This window comes from Jaculus jaculus, chromosome X, assembly GCF_020740685.1.
Source record: "Jaculus jaculus isolate mJacJac1 chromosome X, mJacJac1.mat.Y.cur, whole genome shotgun sequence".
NCBI lineage: Eukaryota > Metazoa > Chordata > Mammalia > Rodentia > Dipodidae > Jaculus > Jaculus jaculus.
In genome coordinates, this window is record NC_059125.1 from 90,396,460 (window position 1) to 90,424,317 (window position 27,858).

A 27,858-nucleotide genomic window follows, 5' to 3' on the forward strand; every position below is an offset into this window, starting at 1 on the left:
AGGGGCCATTTCAATGATAATGGATCTTAACCATTCATGACCTGAACAGGTCCCACCTCCTAAAACCTATGTATTGAGAATCAGGTTTCTAATACAATAACTTTGGAGGCCACTATCAAGCCATGGAAATGAGCAACTGTAGCCATGTTGGAATGTTGTATATTTTGATAAAAGTAGAGAATCTAAGATACCACAAAAAAACACCAACACCTAACTGACAGATTAAAAATAGCCTATATAGCAGATTAGAAAGGTAAAGCCACATAAATAGGATTAAAACCAGAAGCAAGAATATAAGTAAGGTAAGTGAGGGAAAAGAAATTGCTCAACAATGTCAAATGCTGCTGGGATATAATAAATAAAAATCTTCTATTTATTAGCAACCTGGAAATCTTTGGTGACCTTAGATCAAATCTGTTGTGAAGAGGTTGTGGAGCTCAAGAAGGAGAATAAAAGTCTTTAATTCCCTGTATTATAAAGTAAGTTATAGGGAAGGAAGTCAAATGAAAAGTCATACAATCAAATGTTAGTTGTTCTCATGGAAACAAGTTCCAGGGTCACTGGAGGATTTGGGGAGAGAAAAGACAAATCAGAAATCAGATTAACAGAATGGAACCTAGGAGTAGACAGCAGAAGGTGAGGAGGAGGAATATGGCCCAGAAGTTTCACAGAATTTCAGTATACTTATGGTTCATTGATTAATTTGGATACAGGCCAAAAATCAATCAGTGTCTACTCAGTGCTCTGAATGAAAATCAGTGTCCTAATTTAACTTGAACTAAACTGTCTGAATAGCTCCAGAAACGACGATTACAGTGAGGCTGGTATTGCTGTAGGCTAATACAGGCTCCATCTAGTTCCTCTTCTGAATCTGCCCAGAGAGAAAACTCTGCATAGTGAACATCTGTGTCCTGAATACAGAACTTTACATCATCCCTTGACACAGGAAGCAACCTCACACTCAAGGACAAGAGCAGACCCTGGTGCTTCTTGATGTTTTAGGCCTTTGGGGAATCTTGGTTTTTCTTTCATTCCAAGGAAGTCTGAGATTTTCTCTTCTCTAGCGTTCTTGTGCAGTACCTACTGCCCAGAGCTGGCAGTACATCTCTTGAAATTTCAATAGCAGGAAGTAGCACAATTCATTAGCTGTAAAGATGAGCTTTGGAGTTAATCCTGACTGTGAGTCTCAGCTGCACCACTTAGAGATATACAAAAAAAAAATATATACTGATTCATATAGGCAAAGACTAATAAATTGTACTTCATTAAATGAATATTTAATATAATTGTCGATATGGTTACATTTAGGACTATGATTGTATTCTTTGTGTTCTGTGAGTCTTCTGTGTTATTGGCGCCTATATTTTCACTGTCTGATCTTCCTTTGGGTTATTTGAATATTTTCAAACTCCATTTTTCTTTAGCTACTGGGCTTTTGAAAAAATTACTTTAATGGTTTCCCAGAGATCACAACATATATCCTTAACTTGTCAGTTTACTTAGAGTTAATACTGGTCCACTTTATGAAAAATGTAGAGCCTTGAAACCACATAGGTCCATAAACCTCCCTCCAACAACCTTTGTGTTATAGTTGTCATGAGTATTACACTTACATACATTTAAAACCCACTAGATATTGTTATCATTTTTTGATTTATGTAGTTACATTCATTTTAAATAAATACATCTGTGTTCATTCACATTTACCTAAATTCATATGCATCTTGAGAAACATATAATGGTTGCCAGGAGGGAAGGATCTGGCAAAGGAGACAGAAAAATTTTTTTTTTAAAGTAGAAAATTGAGAGGATTATCAGGAGAGTGTAGTTTAAGGGAGGAGAAAGAACAGAGCGGTACATGGTGTCCAAAGGTATGTAAAGGTCACAGAAAATAAATGAAAATAGTGGAGGATGTAGCTATACAGAGGTAATTGGTGCTAGTAAAGGTTGATCTGGTAGAGTGAAATGGTTGTAATCAAATGGAGGGGGTGAGTTGAGAGGGAATAGAATAGAAACAGAAATGATAATTTTTGAGAAATTATAAAGGAGGATAAACTAGTAGGTGAAACGCAATGTGATGTGAGGTTAAGCAAAGATTTTACTTGTTTTATTTGGACACAAAGAAATCATAAAAGTAGGAACACTGGGTGTGGTGTCACATGCCTGAAACCCCACCGCTCAGAATCTGAGGCAGGAGGATCACAAGCTCAGGGCCAGCCTAGAGTACATAGATAGAATATTTCCAAAAACCAAGAAAATGGAGATGAACAGCTTTCATTCCAGCACTCATGAAGCCAAGTCAGGAGGATCACTGTTCATTTATGATTGAGGCCAGTATGAGACTACATAGTGAATGAATTCCAGGTCACCCTGGGCTAGAGAGAGACCCTACAGTGGAAAACCAAAAGAAAAGAAAAAAAGTAAAAATGAGTTATAGGATGTAAAGATGGCTTAGTGGTTAAGTCATTTGGTTGTGAAGTCAAAGGACCCAGGCTAGATTTCCCAGTACCCATGTGAGCCAGATGCACAAGGGGGTACATGCATCTGGAGTTTGTTTGCAGTGGCTAGAGGACCTGGTTCACCCACTCTATCTCTATCTGCCACTTTCTGTCTCAAAATAAATAAATGAATAAAGTGAGATAGGAAGAAGGATCCAGTTGCAAAGACAAGGCTAAATAGACAGGGTGGGAAAGCTGTCACTGATGATGAGAAGCCCTGTGAAAAATGGAGTGAGGTTCGTTCTGGGTGGACAAGATTCATTTAACAGTAGTTTTGGCCTATTTGCTGTTGGAGGAATGCAGAATATAATAGATAAGAACATTTTTTTCCCTCTAAAAAACACAGCTGATCTCCTCTTACTTAGAGGTAAAGGGATAGATGGCCATATTTGATGTTAAAGGTAATTAGAAAGGTTTGAAATGTCGGTTGTATGTAGAGAGTGAGTTGAGCACAGAGATGCAATAATTCCTCAGACCACATTTAAAGTGTTTGATGATACAAGATATTAAGAGACAGACACATTGTTTCTTGGCTTACTTTTTAGAGTAGGCTAGGTATTTGATTACAAAATAAAAAAGATGCAAATATCAAATAGTTCACATACTTGTAGTGACAGTATGTCACTAACAGACACCATGGGCCTAGGGTCAGATTTTTGAGTTTGAATCCCAGCACTATCAAATGGCCAAATGGCTAGAGCCAAGTGGTTCACTAGCTACCTGTTCAAACATGTGAAAGTTATTAAATTCTGCACACTGTGACTCAAGGTCAATTATATTAGTTCCCAACTCAGAAGTAGCTATGGGGAGTTTGATGTATAAAGTCCTTAGTCTTATATGTAGTAAGCACTTGGTAGTTCAATAATTGATAGTAACTATTACTTGCTAATCACTAAATTCTTCCCTAATCTGTGATGGCTATTAAATTACAGTACAGAGATTACTTAGGGAGTGGCTTACATCAGTATATGGAGTTGGTTGGATGATTAAACTCCCTGGTGTCCTCAAGCTATGATAGGGTGCTATTTTCATCTCAGTTATAGCAATTGCTTCTGACTGTTACTCATATTTGTGGATCTGAGTGCTTAGGAGGGCATGTAAATGACTTCTTAATCATTGACTGATGTGATGAATTTGGATAGAGATAAGTTGACATATATCTGAGGGCAGATGGAAGACAGAATGTCTACATAATTTCATCTGGTGATAGCCAAAGTCATGAAATTGAATCATTGAAATTAAATCAGAGAATTAGAGAATCTTGTATTTGGAAGGGTCCTTTAAGGCCATCTGTTCCAACCTTCCACTCAGCATTGGAATCCTCCCTACAGCATCTGTAAGAGAGAATATCAGGCCAGTTGGGAAAGAGATTATGGCAAATGATGTAAAGCCAAATGGCATTTCAAACGAAATGTACTTGCTTGGGCACTGGGTTGTTTGCAAGCAGCTCCCAAACAGTGCAGAAAGAGGCCAAGTTGTGAAACTGTTGCTTTTCAGATACAGGACAAAGTGCAAAGACTTGCGTGTCATTCCTGTTGCTAACTTTTCTTTGCTGACAGTGGTACTGCAATTTGAAATGATTTACACATCTGGGAATAGGAAATACCATGTTTCAATCTTTGATAGATATTTCCCAAAAAGGAAAAAAAGGAAATTAACTAAAAGAGGGACTTCCCAACATTGAAGATGCTGGGAATGTAAATTAGACAGGAAATCTTTATGCATCTTCAGGTAAAATGGCTTTGGGCTAGAAACCAGGCTGCCAATTTAGGAAATTCAATCTTAGGATGAAATTTAGCATGATTTATGCTAGAAAGTATATGTGGCATTTTGATTAATTAGGTTAGGTCTGTTCTTACATAGAAGTATATGATAACAGTAGTATTGGAAAGTCCCAGAACCACTGTCTTTCTCCATCTCATTAACACGTTGTAAAATGTATGAAGCTACAGTTTTCAAATTTTTGAAATTTGCCGTAAGAAATGGTATCTTTGAAAATCATGATATCCCTGGAAGATGTAGCACAGTGATTTTGCACTAGTCATTTAGTTCTTGGTAAGAAGGAGGAATATTGCTAAGGTGGGAAAAAAAAGAGGACACTCCATACCTAGTAAGGCAAGAGTGTGGGGAAAATTGACAGAAAACACTGCATAATGGACAATTCCTAAGACCAGATGTAGAACAGAACAATATAGTTCCACTGAAGGCTCTGATCCCTTACCTCTACTTCATTTTCAGTCCAAAGACCCAGGTACTTCCAAGTAAGGAAGTGAATTCACTCTGTTTTGTATTTGACTTCTCCAAAAGTACTTTAATTAGTTTGTCTTCCTAAGTTTACTTTTGCTTTAATAAGACAAAATGTTCAGCCCATGCTTAATGCTTTGTCTAAGGGGAGCCATTTAGTACCATTAATCTTCCACCACCCTGGATTTTTTTTCAGGGGTATACAAGGTCCCAAAATAAAAGTCCACATGTATTAGACTTTAGGAAGTTCTAGAAGTTCATCCATAGGAACACCAAGAAAGTACTATAAGAATGGGAGACATGAGATATGACTGTATGTATATATATCTCGAGGTAGGGTCTTGCTCTAGCTCAGGTTGGTATGCAATTCACTATGTAGCCTCAGGGTGACCTCGAACTAATGGTGATCCTCCTACTTCTGCGTCCCAAGTATTGGTATTAAATGTATGCACCACCACACCTGGCCCTAAGTTTATATCTTTATTTTCACATTGAAAGTGAACTTTTTACCTAAATGGGAAGATGTTGCAGACTAAAGCTAAATCAACATTAAGAGTGGAAAGGGTAAAGAGTCTGATGCATTGCTACTGGGGCCAATCTAGTATTACTGTCCTTTTGGCTTTCAACCTTTTCATACCAATGACAAAAAAATGGGAAACAGAGGAAAAACTAAGTATCGGAATGATTTAATTCAAGCTACTCTGTCAGTGAGAATTAGTTATGACTCATTTACTTCAATTTGGAAGCCATCTATTAATCCCAATACCAATCATTTTTCTACTAGCTCCCATTTAAAAGTTTTGCTATTTTTACATTTTTTTCAACTTTTTTATTTCAGGCTCAACAGAAAAGTTGCAAACAAGACAAAACAAACTAACAACCCACCCCCCCAAAGAAAATAGCAGTCACTGTTATCTATGGTTTTGCTTTTCCTGGTTTTAGTTTTCCATGGTCAACCATGTTCTGAAAATAGTAGATAAAAAATTCTAGAAGTGAATCATTCATAAGCTTACGGCTGCTCTCAGTAGCATGATGAAATCCCTATCATTATTCTCCATCCTGACTACAATTGAAGTTTTCCATTGCCCAGTGTGTCCAAATCTACCTATTAACAGCCCCTTAGTAGACATCACAGTTACCTGATCCCATCCACACATTGCTGTTTATTCTAGTAACCTTTCATTTATCTAATTATGGCCCAAAAGCACACAGATAGTGGCATAAGAGAGTATAAGGGCATAAACCAGGGAGGACAGATGAAAAAATGTGGAAAAACTTTAAAAGATATAGGGATACACACAGCATGTAGATAGAGCCAAAATTTCAGGTATACACTGGGGAACTTGAAATACATCCTCTATGGGTAAGGGGAATTATCGTATAAGTAATCCCCATATTCGCTTTACCCAGATGACCAGGTTCTCCAAATGGTTACATTTTACCACATTTGCAGTTTATTTAAGTATAAATTAATCACACACATACACAAGCATACACATGGACACACAAACACACACACACACATATAACACACACACACATACGTGTGTGTGTGTATATATATATATATATATATATATATATATATATATGTATACATGTTTAATTTATTGGCTATATGCAATAGTATTAAGACTAAAATTATAAAATTTTATAAGTAGAATACTTAGAGCAGTGATATATATGATTTTTTTACTATACTGTAATGCTGTCTCACCCCCCAATCCACTCCATGCCCATTCATCAGACATATTTTCGCTTCTTTTTGCATTATTAGCATATTCATCTTGATTTCTGAAGAGAGAGTAAAATTTTATTTTCATTTTTGCCAGGAAAGTATAACTGAATGGTCCCTATTTCCTGTTCTTAGGCCTCATTTTCCTGAGTGCTGGGATAACACATGGGAGCTACCATGTCTGGCTCTTACCTCAATTTAATTATCACTTCCTTTTCCTTCTGACAGGAATGCCCCACCTAGTCCTAGATTTGTTCTCAAGATTGTTCCAAATATCCTTAAGCTGTACTACCACATTTTTCCAACTTCCATATTATGAACATTAACATTATAATAAAAAGAAAGGAAGTACATATGTCTTTCTCCAATTTAAAGGCAATGAATGTTCTCAAAAGTAGATTCTCTGCCTGATTGTCAGTAGTCTCATTCTCCTTGACTACCTTTAGGGCTTGAACATATGGCTATGTTCTAATCTGCTTATTACAGTTTAGGCAGCCATGTAACTTACCATTTTGGCCTCACGTAGGGCTAATATTTTCAGTACAAATGTACAAAAGCCAACAAAGTCTGGTTTGAGGCAGAATTATCCAAGTTACAAGGCCTAAGTAGAATGAAAAAAAAATCTACCTTTAACTTCATTCATAAAGGAATAGATAAAAATTATATAAGGCAAATAAAATAAATCATAAGAAATAAAACTGCTTTAGACACATGTCAATTTTCTTCTATTGGAATGAATAATTTATTTTTAACAGTGGAAGCACTGATTTCAATATTAGAAAAATAATACTATTTGTCTTCAGCATAAAATAACCCTCAGGTGGAATAGACACATTGATTTTTTAGTGGATTTCAAATAAATCCAATGTCTCCATAATGAAAACTTACAACATTCACTAGAATATAGTAGTTACATAAGCCAGGAGCTTCCCAAGGAAAAAGAAAATTGCATTGCCTTCCTCTCATTGCTTTTTTTAAAATACAATTTGTCCCTTCCGTTTGACTGGCCAATTTGATTGCAACATTCTAAAACCCAGCAAGGTGCAATATAGATCCACAAGCTTGACTTGGGAAATCCGAGCCCAAATAGCACAATAATTGGATCTGCACATTAATTAGATGCAGAGGTAAACCTCTGGGATTCTGGGCTGAAGGAATCTAAAAATGCGCACCTTTATATTTATGATTGATTTTCTATTATAACTGGTACCAAAGTACAAGTATTAGAAAGCAGAACAGCTGTGAAACAACTGTAATCAAATGCTAATACCTAAAAATCTCCACACCATAAAAAGGCAGAAGAACAATGTCCCCTTTGATCAGGGAGAGTCAGTCTTCCTCCCCTGGAAATTCTCACACACCATAATGACTATTAAAGTGGTTCCCCTTTTGCCAAATTGAAATATTTGTGTATAGGTATGTCTTCTGGTGGATGTAGGCTCCTGATAAAATATTAAACATGCAGCTAAATGAATAAGTCTGCAGCCAAATAATACAAAACAACATCATTGCCTCTAAATCAATTCATTGAAAGAATCTTTAAAAAGAGATGGGGGAAATAAAGCAGTTTATGTTGCTGCAGTGAGACCCTATTATAACAGGTTCACGCTACAGTGGTATAAAATATAAATAATGCAGTTGGTGGTACAGATATTCCATGAAGTTTACAGGTATTTGAGCAAGTTTCAAATTCTGTAGCTAATAGTTGAATCGATCCCTGACTTTTCTGCCACTGTTGTAATCCATCTATTCACCAAATGAACCAACTGTTTGCACTACTTGTTGGACACCACCTATTTGTTTAACATTTTGCCTCTTCCATTGCTTTTTGGATCTGGTTACCAGATCAATATTGTCAAAACACACTTTGATTATTTCATAAATGTTTGACAGCCCATTTCTCAAAATATTTTTGGACTCTTTATTGCCTACCAGTGAAATCTCAGATTTTCTTGATATTTAGACCTCTGTGCAAAATGTTTCTCTCTTGGATTGGAGAGATGGCTCGAAAGTTAAGACATTTGGTTGCAAAGCCTAATGTCCTGAGTTTGATTCCCAAGTACCCAGATAAAGCCAGATACACAAGGTGGTGCACGTCTGGAGTTGAGTTTGTTTGCAGTGGCTACATGTGCCCAATCAAATTCTTTCCCTCACCCCTCTAGCTCTCACTCCGGCTTGCTTTCTATGCTGGATGTGGTGTTACATGTCTTTCATTCCATAATTTGGGAGGCAGAAGTGCAGGAGGATTATTGTGAGCTCCAGGCCAGCCTGAGACTAGTGAATTCCAAGTCAGCCTGGGCTAAAGACAGACCCTACCTCAAAAAAAAACAAAAAACAAAAAACTGTTTTTCTCTAGATTTAGTTTCTATATTTTCCACACTAGACTGTAAGCACCTTCCTTGCTGTTTAGTTCATTGCAATAGGCATTTTTGAGTATTTACTATGACTAGTGACAATAATAGGCATAGGGAGAACATGGTAAGTAAGACAGGAAGAATTCTGGTTATAGTTGAGGAGCCTTACACAGGAAAGGGATGCTCTCAATATACTATTTTTTAATTTTTTGTTTGTTTTTATTTATTTATTTGAGAGGCAGAAAGAAAGAGACAGAGAGAGAGAGAGAGAAAGAGAGAATGGGTGCGCCAGAGCCTCCAGCCTCTGCAAATGAACTCCAGAGGCATGCAACCCCTTGTTCATCTGGCTAACATGGGTCCTGGGGAATCGAGCTTTGAACCAGGGTCCTTAGACTTCACAGGCAAGGACTTAACCACTAAGCCATCTCTCTAGCCCCATTCAATATACTATTTTTTTTTTAGTTAGACAATAAGACTTAGCACAAGGAACTCAGTAAGCTCAGAGAACCTGTTTGTAACTCAGACTGGGAGTTGAAAGAGGGTTCCTTAAAGGGGTGCAGGTCTCATAACTTTATATTCCCAGGGCTTGGCATAAATCTTAGTATATGGTAACTTGACTCCATATCAAATCCTTGTACTATAGTCCATTTGGAAGACTCATTTTTCCTAGACTATTATTTTTCTGTTTCTCTCACCTTTGCCTAGATTATCTTCTAGTGTTTCTTATGAACTTTCTCTTTCAGTAGTTGCATATTAAATGTCCCCATTTATATGACATATTTCTTTTGAAAATTATTATTTGTTTAATTTTATGAATGTGTATGTGTATATGTTTATGAATGTGCAGGTATACATGTGGGGATGTGTGTGTGTGTGTGTGTGTGTGTGTGTGTGTGTGTGTGTGTGCCAGAGCACAAGACAATGTTGAGTGTAATCCCTTGGAATACCATCCACATTTATTAAATTACTTTTTGCATATCATTGTGTGTGAGGTGTGTGTGTATGTGTGTGTGATCATATGTGTGTGGTCACACATGTGTGCACATATGTTGGAAGCCATCAGTTGACATTAGGTTTCCTTCTCAATTACCTTACTTTAAAAAAAATATATTTATTTATTTATTTATTTAAGAGACAGAAAGAGGCAGACAGAAAGAGAGAATGGGCATGCCAGGGCCTCCAACCACTGCAAACAAAAACTCCAGAGGCATGTGCCTACTTTGTGTGTCTGGCTTATGTGGGTCCTGGATAGTCGAATTGGGATCCTTTGGCTTTGAGGCAAATGCCTTAACTGCTAAGCTATCTCTCTAGCCCAATTTCCTTACTTTTTTTTTTTTTTGAGGTAGGGTTTCACCATAGTCTAGGCTGACCTGGAATTCACTATGTAGTTTCAGGGTGGCCTCAAACTCATGGTGATCCTCCTACTTCTGCCTCCCAAGTGCTGGGATTAAAGGCATGCACCACCAAACCCAGTTTACCTTACTTTTTGAGATAAGATCTTTTACTAAACCCAGAGCTTGCTTACTTGGCTATATTAGCTAGCCAGTAAGTCCCAGAGATCTGCCTGTTTTTGCATCCCCACCCATGAGATTACAGATGCACACTGCCACACCTGACCTTTTCATGATTGCTGGGGACCTGAAATAGGGTCCTCATGATTGCATGGAAAACACTTTACCAACTGATCAATCTCCCCATCCCACACACCATTTACATTTTTTGAGATAGTCTCTTATTGTCCTGGAGCTCACCAATTAGGCTACACTGGCTGGCCAGTGAGCCTCTGGGAACCTCCTGTTCTTACCTCCCTAGAATTGGGATTACAAGCATGTGTGCCTGTCACTTTTACAATATAGGGATTAAACTCAGGCCCTTATGCTTGAGGGGTGTGGTAGTTTGAATAGATGGCCCTCAATATATTCAATGTTTTATTAGTTTGTAGTTTGAATCTGCAGCTACCTGGCTGGAGGAAGTGTAACTGGGTGGATCTTAGGATCTAGTCCTAAATTGTGGTGATAGATTTGAAATTCAAATGTAAAGATATGCAAAGTGCCTGAGTTCCTCCTGAAGTTCCTGAAGTGTGCTGTGTGATGTGGCTTTTGGGTTTTTGGCTTGAAGCTTCTCTCTCTTTCTCTCTCTCTCTGTCTGGACCTGTGAAAGAAGGTCAGATTCTTTTGCCATTATGGATCTTCCCCTGAATCTGTAAGCTTCAATAAATATCCCTTCTTCCACAATCATGCCTTGTTTGGAAGTTCATCTCAGTGAACTGCAGCTGTCTACTACAAGAGGCAAGAACTTTACTGACTGAGCTATTACCCTAACCCCTACATGAGAGCTTTATTGATAACAAACCAGTAAATTAACATGAAACAACATTAGTCTCAAAATAAAATAATAGTGATCACTTTAGGTTGGATAATATCAATCATCCATTGAAGAAAGTGAAGAGAGTAACACAACTATGCCCATAACTCTCTAGTAGAGGCTGACAGTCTAGAGCCTTACCCCAAGTCCTTGATTTCTACATTCAACTCTCAACTTGGCATATCTGTTTGGAAGTTCTACAAGCAGCTTAAATTCTTGCTGAATTCTGTTCCCAGACAGAATTCATTATCTTTCCATTCCATGCGTATGTTTTTTTTTTTTTTTTTTTTCCATGAGTATGTTTTTATTCCAGTGTTTCTCACTCTGGTAAACAGTGTCTCCATCCTTGCTGTTGCTAAAGGAACAAGCATGGGAGTCACGTATGCTTTCACTCCATGCTTTGTTTTCAAACAGTTAATGAGTTTTCTCTCCATGGTATACGTTGTAGACAGTTCCATGAGGTTTGGATGACCATCCAACCAAATGCAGCTTTGCTGGGGTCCAGCCCTGGCTTGAAGGAGGGTCCCTGAAGAGAGGTGTGAAAGGGAGCCGCAAAATAATGACTTGAAGTCAAGTTCTGGTGCAAGCTGACAGGCTAATGCTGAAGGCAGGTGAGTTTTTCTATCTTTTTCTCTCTGCCTCCTTTTCTGTTTCTATATTTTTTATTATTTTCTTTCTATTTTTCTATTTTTTCTTGTTTTTTCCTTTTGTATTTTTTTTGTCTTTTTTCTGTTTTCTGTTTTTCCCTGTTTCTATGCTTCCATACTTCTATATATCTCTGCCTCTCTGCTGCCACAGCTCTTAGTCTCAGTCTTTTATTTTCTGATCATGTCATGCAAGAACAAACTTCAAGAAAGGTACAATTTCACAGAATTCATAGAAACTTTTTGTTATTCCTTATCATCAAACAATCCCATAATTATTCACCTCAAGTAAAGTCGTCAGGCCCCTGTAATGATTAACTGTTTTCACATTTTCCCCATGTATGTGCAGTCAAGCACTTGTGATTTCCTGGACTTCTACTTTCAATTACTCTATTAAAGGTGAGAGGCAAAACAACCACAAATGGGACTTCCCATCATTAATCACTGATCCAGCAGATCCATTTATCCTTTAATTATTTATTTTGAAGTTTCCTTTTTATGTCCCTCCAATACTTAGACTTTGGTCCCCCCAATTGAACTATTTCTGACTTCGGTTGTTTTTTCTGTAAGAGTTCCTGGTAAAGAGTCAATTGCAATTGCCACCATTTAGAAAAATTAGTCATATAACAATGTTTACGTTGTTCCAGGAGGTTCATTGTTTCCTCCTAAGTTTACTGTACTCCATGCCTGACTTTCTTTAAGGCCTTTAAGGAAAACAATTATCTTTGACCCATTTCCTTGTTTTTCCAATTCTATGCCAGAGCCTCTTTCAGATACATTGACCAACACTTTACCAACACCAATTTTTACTGGAAAAGTAAACTTAGAGATTGGGACACCAAGTGAAAGACAGAGAAAGACAAACATTATATAGAAAAACCACATATTTCTATAGCATAGAGAGCCAAGGATTTTTCTATAGAGGGGCCACATTGGACTTCAAGGAAGAGACAGCTGGGCTGGAACTATGTCAAGCAGCTCTTCAGCGCTTGATTCCTTGTGATCCTGAAATGGCATGCTTGCCATCTCCGGCACAGCTTTATGGGAAGAAAGGAAGTATTTGAAGCTTACAGAATCCAAGGGAAGGGCTATCAATAGCGGAAGAAGCTGGCTCCCTTTCTTAAATCCTAACACAGAAAGAAACCACCACCAACTAGCAATACCACAAAACAGCAAGCAGGGAAATCTAACTCTCAGCAAACAAGACCCTAAAGCTCAGAACCTTTCTGTATATCTTTGGGCTGGAATTAACTTCTGCCCCCACTTACATGCCCCTTTAGCAGGAGTCTGCTTGCAATGGGCTGAACCTGCAAATTCAATTATAGTAAAACACCTGAGTCTATGTGGGACACACATTCAAACTCAAACTACCACAGTATAACTGTTGCCCACAGTCACTTCTTGTCTAGAGAAGAAGTAAGAAATTTTCTGCTGTTTTTTTATTTTTTATTTTTAGGACGACAGTCTTGTTTTCTTCCAAGTACCACCCCAATCTGAAGCAAGAATAATTCAATAATGAAATATTAGTTAGGTAAGGTCCATTTTTAAATATTTTAACAGATTATGGCTGTCCTGGAAGTCCAAAATCTTACAATAGCGTACAAACTTTCTCTGAGTCAGCTTCATTTGTTCTCACTCTCTCCATCACTTTCCTCCTCTGTCATGTGTTAAACTTCAGTTCATAGTGGAGAGCTTCTTTCAACATGGCTTTAAGTCATGGTGGTTCCTCTGCCTGAATCACTATTTTCCTGGATTGTTAGGTAGCTAAACGCTATTTCTTCTATACTAAATACTATTTCTTCTATTTTATTTTTTCAAAATTAAAAAAAATAATTTAAAATGTGCACTGTCTTAGTCTATTGGGGTTAGCACAGCACAATACCATAGATCTGGTGGCTTATAAATAACAGGAATGTGTTCCTCATAATTCTAGTGGCTCAAAGTCTAAGACAAAGGCAGTAATCAGGAGATTTGGTTTCTAGTGAGGGTGTCTACTCCTTATAGACCAAGCCTTCTCCCTGATTTTAATAATAATTATGTCTTATAAGATAGTAAGGACAAGGGAGTAATATGGACACATTTTTCCTTTTTATAAAGATATTGATCTTATTTTCAACATTCTGACCTCATGATATAATCACCTCCTAAAGTCCTGACTTCCCAATACCATCACTTAGAGGGTTATTATAATAAAATAATACAAGCAATTCTGATTTATATTCTCCTAGAATCTTCCTTGTATGAGTAACAAGTTAACTTCATTGTATGTTTCTTTATATACTTATCAGAAAGAGTAAGATATTTTGGGTCAATTCAGACAATTCCACTGTCTTATCTCTGCCCAACTGTACAAATACTACAACTGAAAGTGAAGTCCTGTTCCTCACCTCTACTATTTCACTTAATGTACAACATGCCTGCCCTTTTCTCATACCTTAAACATCTCATTACAGGCCTTGTCTATTTCTGTATAAATAAAATAAGCAGATACTTTCTTAATATTTGTTAACTATACTAAAATGCATAACACAATTAGAAATGACCTATATAGCCATCTTGAGTCTACTTCTTAACTCTATTGAATGTGTACTCTGTGCTCTAACATCATTGCTGCTGTGTTCAGGCCCTGTAGTTTATCAGTGAAATACTTGCTTACTTAGAATACATGCACTATAATGCTGTGTATGTTTTTCTGTCCAAAGTTAGGTGTTTAAACCTTAAAAAGTTCATTTGTATTCAGAATAATAAACATGCTCATTAGAGTGTCTTCTAAGTAACCTTGTGTTTTAGCCTTTGCTTTTCAAGTCCTTCTTTACACCCCCTTCAGTCATGTTGACCCAATATTACTTCCTATTCTCGCATCTTGCATAACCCATGTCATTGCATATTCAGCTAGCACTTTCTGGAATAACCTTTCCTCTCATTCTATATAATTTCTAAATATAATTTAAGATACTACCGTCACTGCTGTGGAGGTGATTCTTATAGAAAGCTTTTCCCATCAAGTAACCCGGGCTACCATATCTTCTCATTGTTTGAGTCCATGCTGCTAACTTACATACCACAATGCTTACTTTACCTTCCCCTGACCCCGTTTCACATTTCCCCCTCCTAAGAAACAAAACCAAAGTGAATTTTCAAGAGCATTACACATGTCTGTCCTGCTTCCTATTGTGTCTCCAGGGTACAAAACCTGATATAGTAAGTGCTCAAAACATTTTTCATGAATGGATGTTCTAGGGCTGCTGGTGCTTTAGGAAAAATCTGTGCAGTTTCCAGGGAAAGGAATTAGAACAAATTCAAATGTGCATTATTTAGATAACTAATAAGCAACTCTACCAGGCTCAAGAGTTGATTGTGTGCTACATCCTCTAATAAGTCAAAAACTTTTATTTCGTGCCTTCCCAACACAGTGGGAAGATGATAGGGAAAAAGAAACATTTTAAGTTTCTAGTGATAAAAAACATAATAACTGCAGCCACAACAGTAAAAATAATCATTCGTTAACTGCTTAGTTTGGTGCTAGGAATCATAATACATAATATTTATAGCTATCTCATTTAAAAATCACAATAATTCTATGTATGGTAGGTTCAATTTTTTTGGTATTCAGTTTTTATTCAGAATCATAAACTTATCTTTGTAATCTAGCTAGACATAGAGGAAAATAATGAAAATATGGAACCTCAAAGAACTGCACTGAGAGCACAAAGATTACAGGGTATGTTAAGCCAATGGGGAGTGCAGGGTGCTCTCCGGAGGTTCAGAAGGAATGGTCTGGTGGTTAAGATGGAACAAGTGAACTGAATTAGTGTTGTCCACAGTCAGAAATGGTGACCTTCTTGCTAGTCTTGAAGTTCCTGGACCCAAGGTGTTCCATTTCTTCCACCATGTTCATGCCTTCTTTCACCTTCCCAAAGATCACATGCTTACCATCCAACCATTCAGTCTTGGCAGTGTAGATGAAAAATTGGTAACCGTGTTTGGACCAGCATTTGCCATAGACAAGATCCTGGGATGCTTCAGGATGAAGTTCTCATCCTCAAATTTCTCCCCATAGATGTACTTAACACCAGTAGCATTATGATGTGTGAAGTCACCATTCTGGCCCAGGAATCTTGGAATAATTCTATTAAAGCATGACCCCTTATGACCAAATCCTTTGTCTCCAGTTCTCAGAGCATGAAAGTTTTCTTTCATCTTTGGAACTTTCTCTGCAAACAGCACAACTTTTTTGGGTTAGCCATTGCTTTCCAGGTCCCTTATCAATGATGAATGATAACCTTGTACAAGAAACCAGCCATTTGTTTACAATATCCTACTCCAATTGCTAGTCTAACTTTAAGCAGACATCTGACTAAACAATAAGAAGATAAATACCCCACTCACAAAATGGAGCACAGAGTTGAACAGGCAATTCACAGAGGAAGATATACAAATGGCAAACACACACTTAAGAAAATGTTCATCATCCCTAATCATCAGAGAAATGCAAATTAAAACAACTATGAGATTCCACCTTACCCCAATAAGGATAGCCAACATCAAAAAGTCAAATGAAAATAAATGCTGGCGAGGATGTGGAGAAGCAGGGACACTCATTCACTGTTGGTGGGAATGCAGGATGGTACAACCACTTTGGAAAGCAATATGGAGACTCCTGAAATAGCTGACTATAGAAATTCCAACAGGCCCAGTTATACCGTTACTGGGCATCTACCCTAAAACCTTCAAACCACAGGCCAGAGACATTTGCTCAACCATGTTTGTAGTGGCTCAATTCGTAATAGCTAAAAGCTGGAATCAACCCAGATGTCCATCATTAGAAGAATGGATAACAAAGATGTGGTATATCTACACAATGGAATTCTATACAGCAGTAAGAAAAAACAACACGAAGAAATTTGAGGAAAAATGGTTCAACCTGGAACAGTTCATTCTTAGTGAACTTACCCAATCACAGAAAAAACAATCGACACGTAGTCTCACTCATCCACAACACCTAACCTGAATCTACCCAAGATACCTTACATACCCAGCAAGCACCTCATGGAATAGACAATAGGATGGATGGGGAGGGTGGGGAGGGCATCGAAGGGTTGATAACAGTAATCTGGACCCAAACGGCAATGGTACCATAAAATTCTACTTCCTAAAAGGCAGACCAAATGGCTGAACCTTCACTAGACCCTTACAGGAAACACCTGAACCACAAGACACTGGAGAGGGTAGGATCAAGACTAACCTAAATCTTCTACATCTTCCCTCCCTCCCTCTCCCCCCCTCCCCTCTATCTCTCTCCTTTCTAACTCTTGTATATTAGCTATGTTTTTCCTCAATTTCTTAGTGGGCACTGACCTGTAACCCCCACTTCCAGCTTGGGGCTACTATCCACAATGAGCTTTTGATCAGAGAAACCTACAAGGTTTCCCAAAACAATGACAGACTTCTGTCAGAGTACTTGATGACCCACCAAAGGCCAGTGGTAAGACCCTATTGCTGAAGACTCCATACGCAGCTGACCTGTAAAATGAAATGGCATGGCTGGAAGCCAGGAGAGAGTCAGTCCCCAGACAGTCAGTGTGTCTAGTGCCAGAAGGCGCTACATGGGCGACTGGGGGAAATGACCATTATCTGTCCAAGCAACTCATTGTCTAACCTAATTAGCAACAAATAACCTGATGTGATGCCCACACAAGTGCAATAGTGGCACACAGCCATGGTGAGGAACCAACTGCTCTTGATTTGGCTAAGTGATCCCCTCAATGGTACTAGACCCATAGCTGGAGCTGGGAAATAAGTCAGAACCATACCCAAACACAAGCCCACTCTCCAATATCAAGCTACCATCAATCATGGGGTACAAGAGGGCCTACACCTATCAAACTCTGTATCAAAAAAGTAAGTGTTATCTTAATTTTCTGGGTGCTAACGTACTCTCCGTTAGAGAATCTGCTTCTCTTTTTCAGATAGATGCAGATCCTAATGAGAGAGCTGCCCCAACATACCTCAAAAGGGGCCCGACTGAAACTAAGGACAATTGGCAAAACAAGCAAGAGTGATGTTTTCCTGTGAACCGGATACCAGCACAAAGGGGAAGGAGACCAACACAGAGAAAAATCAACTCCTACCAAATCAGAGAGCCAGAGCCTCAGAGGCCCCAACACCTCAGCACTGAAGCAGACCAAAAATGAACCCAACACGGCTCAGGGAAATTTTCCAGAAGAGGGGGCAGAAAGAATGTCAGAGTCACATGTTGGGTCATGATTTGCAGAGACATTTATCATACCAATAACTGTGGGCCAACTCCACAATGCACGACCCATTTACATCAACAAGGAGGGTTCAATGGGAGGGGGTAGATCATAGATGAGCCTAAACAATGGTACCAAACTGCCTGTATTTGCTGAAAAGAAAACTAATAAATTAAGTTTTTTAAAAAAAGGAGATAAGTAAACATTGTTAAGCCACACTGGTCAGGACAGGCTGCAGAGTGGCCAACACTGCATGCCCATTACTTGGTGGGGGTCACGAGGAGCAAGTTAAATCATTTTGAAGTTTAAAGATGAGTACACTAAACTTCAAGGTGGTGAAATATGTTTTCTATAGACTACACATACACTAAACAGCAGAGGTTAATTTCAATATCATTTCCATCCAACTTAAAACCTTAGGCACTTAATTACTTACCCTGTGTTGTACATAAAAAAAGCTAAATTTAAGCCCCTAATGTGATGCAGACATGCATAGATAAAAAACAAACAAACGAATGAAAACAACACAGCTGAGGTTATACAATTATTAAATCAGTTGCTTTCCTTTAAATGTGATTGAAAAAAGTCTCTAAGAAAATAAACTGGAGTGGTAAGCAGGAAGTTTCTTTTTTTAACATTTTCTGAGAAATTTCCATTCAGTTGCTTTCATAATTTTATTTATACCAATACCTATTTCAGACTGTTGTTGCAAAGCGTGGAGGGAAGCACAAGCTCCAAAGTACATAGGAGCTTCTCTGACTGGTCCTGGGGATGGAGTGCCAACCTTGTGAGAGGAGCAGGCATAGAGAAAGAAGTTCTGAGTGTTCAACTGCTTCTTCAAAGTAAGTCTTCTCTTAGCTGCTCTTTAATAAAACTTGGTTTAGAAACTTGGCAGGGAAATTACTGTCCAGACTATGTCTGAATGTCTTTTTCTTTTTCAATTTCAGTAGGGATCATCTAGGTCAGGGTACATGGTCCACTGTCAAATGTGAGAGTGGGCACTTTTTTTTTTTTTATTTCTTCTTACCCATTCAAGTCATGCCTCCTCCTACATATTCAATTTCCACTATCCCTGACTGTTTTAATTATCTCCACTTACCTTTATGACTTCTCACTTTTGAGTGTTGGTAATAATACACAGATGTTAGTTATTTGTGCCACCTCTTGAGCCACAGAATCTATTGTATGACAGTGCATTTGGAAGCCAGGAAGATTGTGAGATGAATATAGCTATCCATGAAGGTGTTCAGAATTCAGAACAAGCATTTGATTCTGGAAAAGGAGAGAAAAAAAGGGCTGTAGTGAATAGATTCTGGCCAGCATGTCTTCCTTACTGTAGTGGGCTGTATCCTCTTAATTAGTAGGCCAAATAAACCTTCTTTCCATAATTTCTGTTGGTCAAGTGTTTGTTTCAACAACAATGTGTTGGTTTGAATAAAAAAGACCTCGTAGCCTCAGGTGTTTGTGATTAAGTTTCATGCTTACTTCTTAGCTTGGAGCATTTTGGAGGTGAAGTACTGCTGGAGGAAGTTTGTCCAGCCTCAGGTGAATTTAGAGTCAGATTTTGCTTGCTGCTGTTGGCAGTCGTCTCTCTGCTATGGATGTATGAGGAAGTGAAGCAGTTTTCTCTGCCATGATGAAGCTTCCTTCCCCTTTAAACTATAAACCTGAAATAAATTCTTTCCTCTCATTGTGGGGTTCCCCGGAGGGATCCCCGCTCAGGGCGGTCTACAGGACCCCAAGAACACTCACGCAGGACGCTCTCAATGCAAACCACACGAGGTTTATTGAATCCGATGCATCGGGGCTCAACACAGATTCCTCTCGCAGGAGGGGGTGGAGAGCCCCTAGCAACGGGTTTGGTCAGCTTATAAAGGCTAAAACCATAGGTATACATATTCATAGGGGCTTTCCAGCCGTGGGTCCCTTTGATTGGGTGGGGCCCACGGGGCGGGCTCGAGTCTGGGGGCTTCAGATATGTGTTGACCGTTGATTGGTTGTGTCCAGGTGGGGAGTTATCTTAGTGAGGAACTAGGAGTTGTTTGTTCAGCTCGAGTCCCTGGAATTTAGGCATTGTATAAGGCGCACAAAAGGTCAGGTTCCTCATGGTATGCTTTTTACAAAATGGAGGCGGTTGTAAAATGGCAGTTCTGCGGTTCAATGCAGCAGCAAGCAAGCCTTATTACAGAAGCTTAAAAAGGCAGGTTAGCGGAGCAACTAGAAAACAGGGCAACTTTTATCCTTTCATTTCCCCCTTTTCTTTATCATAATTCCAATCATGGAATTTCAGTTTCTGCAAGAGACTGGTACTGTTGTTTAAGTATCATGACTTGGACAGTGCTGATCCTTTCTCTAATAAAGGTAACTAATCTATTTATTATGCATGGACCAAAGGTGAAGAGGAGAATTAAGATGATAAGTGGCCCTAGCAAGGTGGAGATCAAAGTAGTCATCCAGGGGGACCTGGTGAACCAAGATTCATACCAAGACTGGTTCTGTTGTCTCTCTCGTTTACGTTGTTCTAGGCTTTCTCGTACTTTCTGCAAGCTGTTTTCTACTAATCCAGTCTTGTCTGCATAGAAGCAGCACTCTTCTCTTAGGGCTGCACAGAGTCCCCCCTGCTGTAAAAACAACAAATCTAGGCCCCTTCTATTTTGTAATACAACCTCTGAAAGTGAAGAAACCGAGTCCTTTAGGTTCTGCATTCCTGACTGTAACTCTTGTAGATCTTTGTCTATTGCTAAGCTAAGCTGAGCGTATTGTTGGTTAGAGGTGACAAGGGAAGCTATGCCAGTGCCTGCTCCTGCCACACCCAACCCCGTTATTAAGGCTAATGTAAGAGTGGTTATGGGCTCTCTCTTATTCCTAGAGGGGGCAGAGAGGTCAGGATTCCAGATTCTTTGAAAATCATCAGAGTTTCTTATAGTAAGCCTGGGCAGCAAGTTAATAAGCACACAATAGTCCTTTTTGTCTAGGAAAGTTGTTATTTCTATATAGGTAGTTAACCCTGTGGAGCAGGCGAGGTAGGCGTCCGAGGGGGCCGAAGCATATGTGTAACTTTTGGAATCTATGGTGAGAGTCTGATTACAGATCTCTTGGAGGGAGGTAGGGGGCAACATATGAGGGCCTACCAGACAGAGTCCTGCTCCAGAGACAAAACTCATAGTGAGTCCTTGAGTGCCAGGTGGGGGCCTCCACCGTAGGCCAGAGGTCTCATTGGTAAACGTTACTTTTCCTGAGGCGGCTAGTCCTTCATAGAAGGGGGGGCTGGAAGAGTAACAAATCCAACATTCCCCCAGAGAGTGGTTGATAGAATTAAAGACCTGAATAGAGGAATTGATCAGAGTTAGGATGAGATCGGCAGAGGAAGGGGACCTTGGGGGAACTGTGGGTCTGAAAAAGGTGGAGGCAGCTGCAGTTGGGGAAGTAGAGGGGAGTGATTGCTGGGGTGGTTCAGGTTGAGCTGGGGATTGTGGGTTATGGAGTACAGGCTTGGGGCCTATACTGGCTTTTTGGGAATCTGGGAGAGTCTTGGTTAGCTTAATCTTAAAAGTTAGGCCGATGTCCTTCCCTGACACGTACAAGCGAAGGCCCCACTCAAATCCTCTATTATTTTCCCATTTTACCCTTTTTCCTTTTTCTGTAAAAGATATCAGGATGGGGTTACACCAGTTATTACATCTCTCCTGGGGAAGTACTATAAGTTGTCCCCCTACGACGTGGTGGGCTAAGTCTTTTTCTTCTATGGGGCTTTTTCTTTTTATTGTAATATAATCCCATGAAGAGTAGGGGCACCAGGGCCCATCTCCAGTAGTTTCACATCCCCAGGAGGCACAGAAATAATCGTTATAATAACCGCAGTAATTTGATGTTCTTGGTCTATGGGAGGGTCCGGGGCAGACATAAATTGGGGCCGTATTGAGAAGGGTTCTGTCAACCGTGTTGCCACACCCATACTGGGGAAGGTATCGATTTCCAGTATTTATAGGCTTGTTTTGTGGCCAAAAATGGTCGGGGGTGCCCCACTGTGGGTCGGCTCCTAGTGCAAGGGCACACAGGTCTACCTCGAGAGGGGGCCAGGGAGTAGACGTTGATAGTTGAGATGTGGAGTTAGCTACATCTCCTGCTTGGTTAATGATTTGCCAGGTATAATTGTAAAGTTGATAGGGTGAAGAGGATAGAGAACAAGGCAACAATATAATTAACAATGTCCAAACCTTAAGAAACTTCATTGCGGCTGACAGAGACACGGCGAAGACGCAGATTAAGGGGGTTATCAGTCTTTGTCAGCTGCCAGCGGGGTTCAGGTGATGGAGCTGGTTTCACGTGGGATGCGTGGATCCAGACAGCTATCCCGTCTACCTTCACGGCGGTGGGTGTCGTCAGGAGTACCGTGAAGGGCCCTTTCCAACGAGGTTTGAGGTTTGAGGGTCGGTGTCGCCTCACGTAGACTGAGTCCCCCGGCTGGTATGAATGCGGGGCTGGGTCCTTAGCAGGCAGATAGCTCTCCTTCAGTTTTGGCCATAAGTCCTTTTGGAGGATATATAGCGCCTGGAGCCTGTGGTTCAGATCAGAGGAAGAAATTATATCTGGGTTCTGCATTAACAACTTATTAAGTGGGGTTGGGACACCAAATAAAATCTCAAAAGGAGTTAGGTTAAACTTGTAAGGGGTGTTGCGAACTCGGAAGAGGGCCCACAGAAGGAGCATCACCCAATCTGTACAGCCAGTCTCTAAGGACAATTTAGTTATGGTCTCTTTTAATGTTCTATTCATTCTTTCTACCTGTCCTGAGCTCTGGGGTCTATAAGCACAATGTAATTTCCAATTGATCCCCAAAGTTCTGGCCACCTCCTGACTTACCTGGGCAACAAAGGCAGGACCGTTGTCTGAGCCTATTACCTGAGGTACCCCATATCTGGGGATGATTTCTTCTAAAAGTTTTTTGGTTACCATTGTGGCAGTCTCTTTCTTAGTGGGATAGGCTTCCGCCCATCCAGAGAATGTGTCTATAAAAACTAGAAGATATTTATTCCCGTAGCGAGCAGGTTTCAGCTCAGTGAAATCAGTCTCCCAATATAAGCCTGGTCGATCTCCGCGAAGTCTCTTTCCAGGGTCCGTCTGGGAGGTCTGGGCATTTACTTTTTGACATGGGATGCATTGTTTTACCAGTTTCTCAGCCATTTCTTTGAGTCCTATTATGTGGTAGTCAGTCTTTTTGAAGGTTTCTATTAATTTTCTAGCTCCAAAATGAGTTGGCCTATGTAGCTGTTGCAGAGTGGATTCTGCTTGTTGTCTAGGTAGGATATGTTTTCCTTCTTCTGTCTCCCATCTTTGGGTGTCCTTATTAAATTTCTTTTGTATCCTAGTCATATCTTTTAGGTCCTGTTCAGTATATTCTGAAAGCTGTAACTCTGGGGGGCCAGTTTCTTTTTCAACTAAGGGGAGCAGATACGCTCCTTGAGCAGCCTTTTTGGCCTCTACATCAGCCATCCTGTTTCCTCTTGCCACTAGAGAGTTTCCTTTCTGGTGCCCCGGACAATGGACTATGGCCAGCTTGGCCGGCCGATGCAGGGCATCGAGTAAATCTAAAATTTCTTGTTTGTTTTTAATTTCTTTTCCGGCAGAGGTTAATAATCCTCTCTGTTGGTATATGGCACCATGTACATGTGCAGTTGCAAAAGCATACTGGCTGTCCGTATATATGGTAGCTTTTTTTCCCTCTGCCATATTTAGGGCCTGGGTTAATGCAATTAGTTCGGCCTTCTGGGCTGAAGTCCCTTCAGGCAGTCTGATGGCCCAAATCACCCTGTCTCTGTCAACAATTGCCGCCCCCGCCATCCGCTTACCTTCAAGGAGGTAACTACTGCCATCAGTGAACCAGGTTACCTTGGCATCCGGTAGTGGCTGGTCCGTCAGATCAGGTCTCGTTCCGGTAGCCTCAGCCAAGATGTCCCCACAGCTGTGGATTACTGTGGAGTTGGGGTCTGGCCAGAGGGTAGCCGGATTCAGTTGAGTGGGGGGTGCAAACTTGACTCTATCCGAGTTAAGGAGGAGACTCTGGTAGTGGGTGATTCGGGCATTTGAGAGCCATCGGTCTGGAGGCTGGCGGATGACACTCTCCAGTGCATGGGACGCAATGACTGTGACAGTCTGCCCCCGAGTTAATTTATCAGCATCCTTCAAAAGTAAAGCCACAGCGGCAATAATCTTAAGGCAAGGGGGCCACCCAGCAGCCACAGGATCCAACTTTTTTGATAAATAGGCCACTGGCTTTCGCCAGGGCCCTAGTTTCTGGGTCAGTACCCCTTTTGCAATGCCTTTCTGCTCATGTATATACAAGTAGAATGGCTTGGAGGTGTTGGGAAGGGAGAGAGCGGGTGCCTTTAAGAGGACACGCTTGATGTCGTCAAAAGCCTGTTGTTGTTCCTCTCCCCATTGGAAAGCTGCAGACGTCTTGGTCACGGGGTAAAGGGGGACCGCCAGGGCGGCGAACCCCGGTATCCACAGTCTACAAAATCCTGCAGATCCCAGGAATTCCCGTACTTGTTTGGCATTTGCAGGCACTGGGATCTGTTCCACAGCCTGTTTACGTGCTTCCGTTAGCCATCTCCGCCCTCCTTTCAGGGAATACCCCAAGTAGGTTACTTGCCTTTTGCAGAGTTGGGCTTTCTTCGCCGAGGCGCGGTAACCCAGGCGGGCCAGTTCCTCTAATAGTGCCTTTGTTCCCTGTTCACATTCAGTTTGGGTTCCAGCCGCAAGGAGTAAGTCGTCAACGTATTGGAGGAGAGTTACCTGGGGGTTTGAGGTTCGGAAGGAGGCCAGGTCCTAGTGAAGTGCCTCGTCAAAGATGGTGGGTGAATTTTTGAATCCTTGAGGCAACCTAGTCCAAGTCAGCTGTCCGGAGATTCCGGAGTCTGGGTCCTTCCATTCAAAGGCAAAGATAGGTTGACTTTTTTCATGCAGTGGCAGACAGAAAAAAGCATCTTTTAGGTCCAGAACTGTGTACCAGTCTCGGTCCGGAGGTAGTGAACTCAGGAGGTTATAGGGGTTAGGCACAGTTGGGTGTAGGTCTTCAACCCTCTTATTAACCTCCCTTAAGTCCTGAACTGGGCGATAGTCATTGGTATTTGGCTTGCGCACTGGTAGCAAAGGGGTATTCCAGGGAGATTGGCACCTTTTTAGGACTCCTAATTCTAAGAGCCTCATTATGTGAGGTTTTATTCCTTCTCTGGCCTCCTGACTCATGGGGTATTGACGTACCGAGACAGGTGTTGCGGAAGCCTTTAGATTAACAATTATTGGCGGTTGATGGGTGGCCAATCCCATCCCGGCAGTCTCGGCCCATGCTCCCGGGACTTTGGTGAGCCATTTGCTAATGTCTGCATTGGTCTGAGGCCTTTCAAACAACCTATGTTCATCTTCTAGTTTCATAGTTAAAACATGGATAATTTCCCCATGTTGGTCAGTTACTTGGGGGCCCTTCTTTGTGAAGGTAATTTGGGTTCCTATTTTTGTTAATAAGTCTCGCCCTAATAAGGGAGCGGGGCAGCCTGGAATCACGAGGAACGAGTGGGATACCCGGCCCACGCCTAGGTCCACCGTTCTTCGGGTAGTCCATGAAAATTGTTGATTTCCAGTAGCCCCGAGCACCCACGATTTCTTGTTAGAAAGGGGTCCTTCTGGTTTCAGTAGGACTGAATGTTGGGCACCAGAGTCCACTAGGAACCGGATGGGTTTCCCCTCCACCTTCAAAGTTACCCTAGGCTCAGGGAGGGGATCCGAGCCCCGTCCCCCTCATTCATCATCTTCTAGGGTCAGAACCTCTTTTGGTTTCTTTTTGGGGCAGTCTTTAATCCAGTGTTCCTTTTCTTTGCAATAGGCACATTGGTCCTTTTCTAATTGGCGCCTGTTGCCCAGGTTTTGCTTCTGCCTAGTATCCCTAGGTCTTCCTGTGTCTTTTCTATCCTGGATTACGGCGGCCAGAATCTGAGTCATGTTTTTCTCATGTCTCTTATCACGTTTATAGTCCCTTTCTTCCTGCGCTTTTGCCCTTCTCTCCTCTTTTTCTTCTTCAGTTTCTCTTTTATTATAAACCTTTTCTGCTTCCCTGACTAAATCTGACAGAGTATAACGGCTTAACCCATCGAGTCTTTGTAATTTTTTTTCTAATATCTGGCGCCGACTGATCTACAAAATACATCAGTACTGAAACCCTTTGTTCCTCCGCCATAGGGTCAAAGGGCGTATATCTATGATAGGCCTCCATGAGGCGCTCAAGGAACAAAGAGGGGACCTCATTAGGTCCCTGAATGACTTCCCTTACCTTGGACAAATTGGTAGGGCGTCTTGCAGCCCCGCGGAGACCAGCCACCAGAGCCTGGCGATAGATTCGGAGATGCTCCCTACCGTCAGGGGTGTTGAAGTCCCAGTTGGGTCTGATCAGGGGGAACCCGTCATCTATAACGTTCTGGAGTTGGGTTGGGCGCCCGTCATCACCAGGGACGTTCTTTCTGGCCTCCAGCAGGATACGTTCCCTCTCCTCAGTCGTGAAGAGGGTCTGGAGTAGCTGCTGGCAATCGTCCCATGTGGGCTGGTGGGAGAAAACTAGGGATTCCATGAGTGCAGTTAATTTTGAGGGGTCCTCCGAGAAGGGAGGGTGGTTGGCCTTCCAATTATAAAGGTCTGCGGAGGAGAAAGGCCAATATTGTAGGGGTAGTAGAGGTCTCTGAGTTGGGTCATCTCCTGGTCCTAAAGGGGGTGGGGGTCCTATGGCCCTAAGTGGTAGGGCAACGGTAGTATCAGGAGACAGAGCTCGTCTACTCCGGGTCCCCGTGGCTGGGACCCCCTGTATCCCTTCTTGTGAGGGGGCAGGAAGAGGAGCTGTGGGGGTGTGGGTTGGCGGGTAAGGAGGTGGTGAATCCAGAAGGAGCTCCGTCTGAATGTCCGGGTAAATCTTCTTTTCCTTCCGGGGGGGTCCTGCAACGAGAACTTTTGAATCCCCCAAGGGGCTACTGTTAGTGGGTTGGGGAGGAATCCAGGGCTTCAACCAGGAAGGCGGGTCTTGGACAAGATCCTGCCAAGTAAAAATGTAAGGCATCTGGTCGGGGTGGCCTCCGGGCTCCTGCAAGATGATCCGTTTAACAGCCTGGATAAGATCTGGGTTGAAGGTCCCTCCTCGGGGCCATCCAACATTAAACATAGTCCATTCTCCCTCACATAGAGTTTGCCATTTTCCTTTCTTTATTTCAACAGATAAACTATGAGCTCGGCTCTTAACGTCAGTCCAGTGAGCTAAAGTCAAGTCCAAAGGGGTTGAGATAGTCTGTCCCATGTTGGAAGAGAAATAAAAGAGATAGGAGAACAAAAGGATCTGGAGAACACCGAGAACAAAGAGACAAAAGCGGCCCGCTCGCTGCTCGAGTAAAAACGAAACTGAAGCAGATGGCGGCGAGCGGGACCCAGATGATGCTTCCCGACAGAGGCGAACTCGATCCGAGTTCTTCAGATAGGAGACAGAAAAACCTGTCTCCTGGGGGCAATCAGGAGCATCCTCCAGATTGCTGGGTGTTGGTCCCCGGGCCCATCAGCCCCGACTCAGAGCACCCAAAGGGAAGGCATCCAGATACTGAAACCGGTTGAAATCGAGAATTTTTCCAGAGGACAGATATAAGAGTAGAGACATACACGGACAAGACAAAGACAGGAGGCGCCTCTTACCTCTGAGGGGTCCTAGATGAGGTCTGGGGTCCTGTAGAGTCTCCT

At 41.3% G+C, this 27,858-nt stretch overlaps 1 protein-coding gene and 1 pseudogene across 1 annotated transcript; both read right to left on the reverse strand.

The window, feature by feature from the left end:
- Positions 1-15,647: 15,647 nt before the first annotated feature.
- On the reverse strand, positions 15,648-22,048 carry LOC101614447 (annotated as a pseudogene).
- LOC123456666 lies at positions 21,906-27,427 on the reverse strand. Its single transcript, XM_045140557.1, is given in 3 exon segments — positions 21,906-23,448; positions 23,533-26,259; positions 26,261-27,427. Coding segments are annotated over 3 exon segments (5,031 nt in total). The 3' UTR covers positions 21,906-22,311.
- Positions 27,428-27,858: the final 431 nt, after the last annotated feature.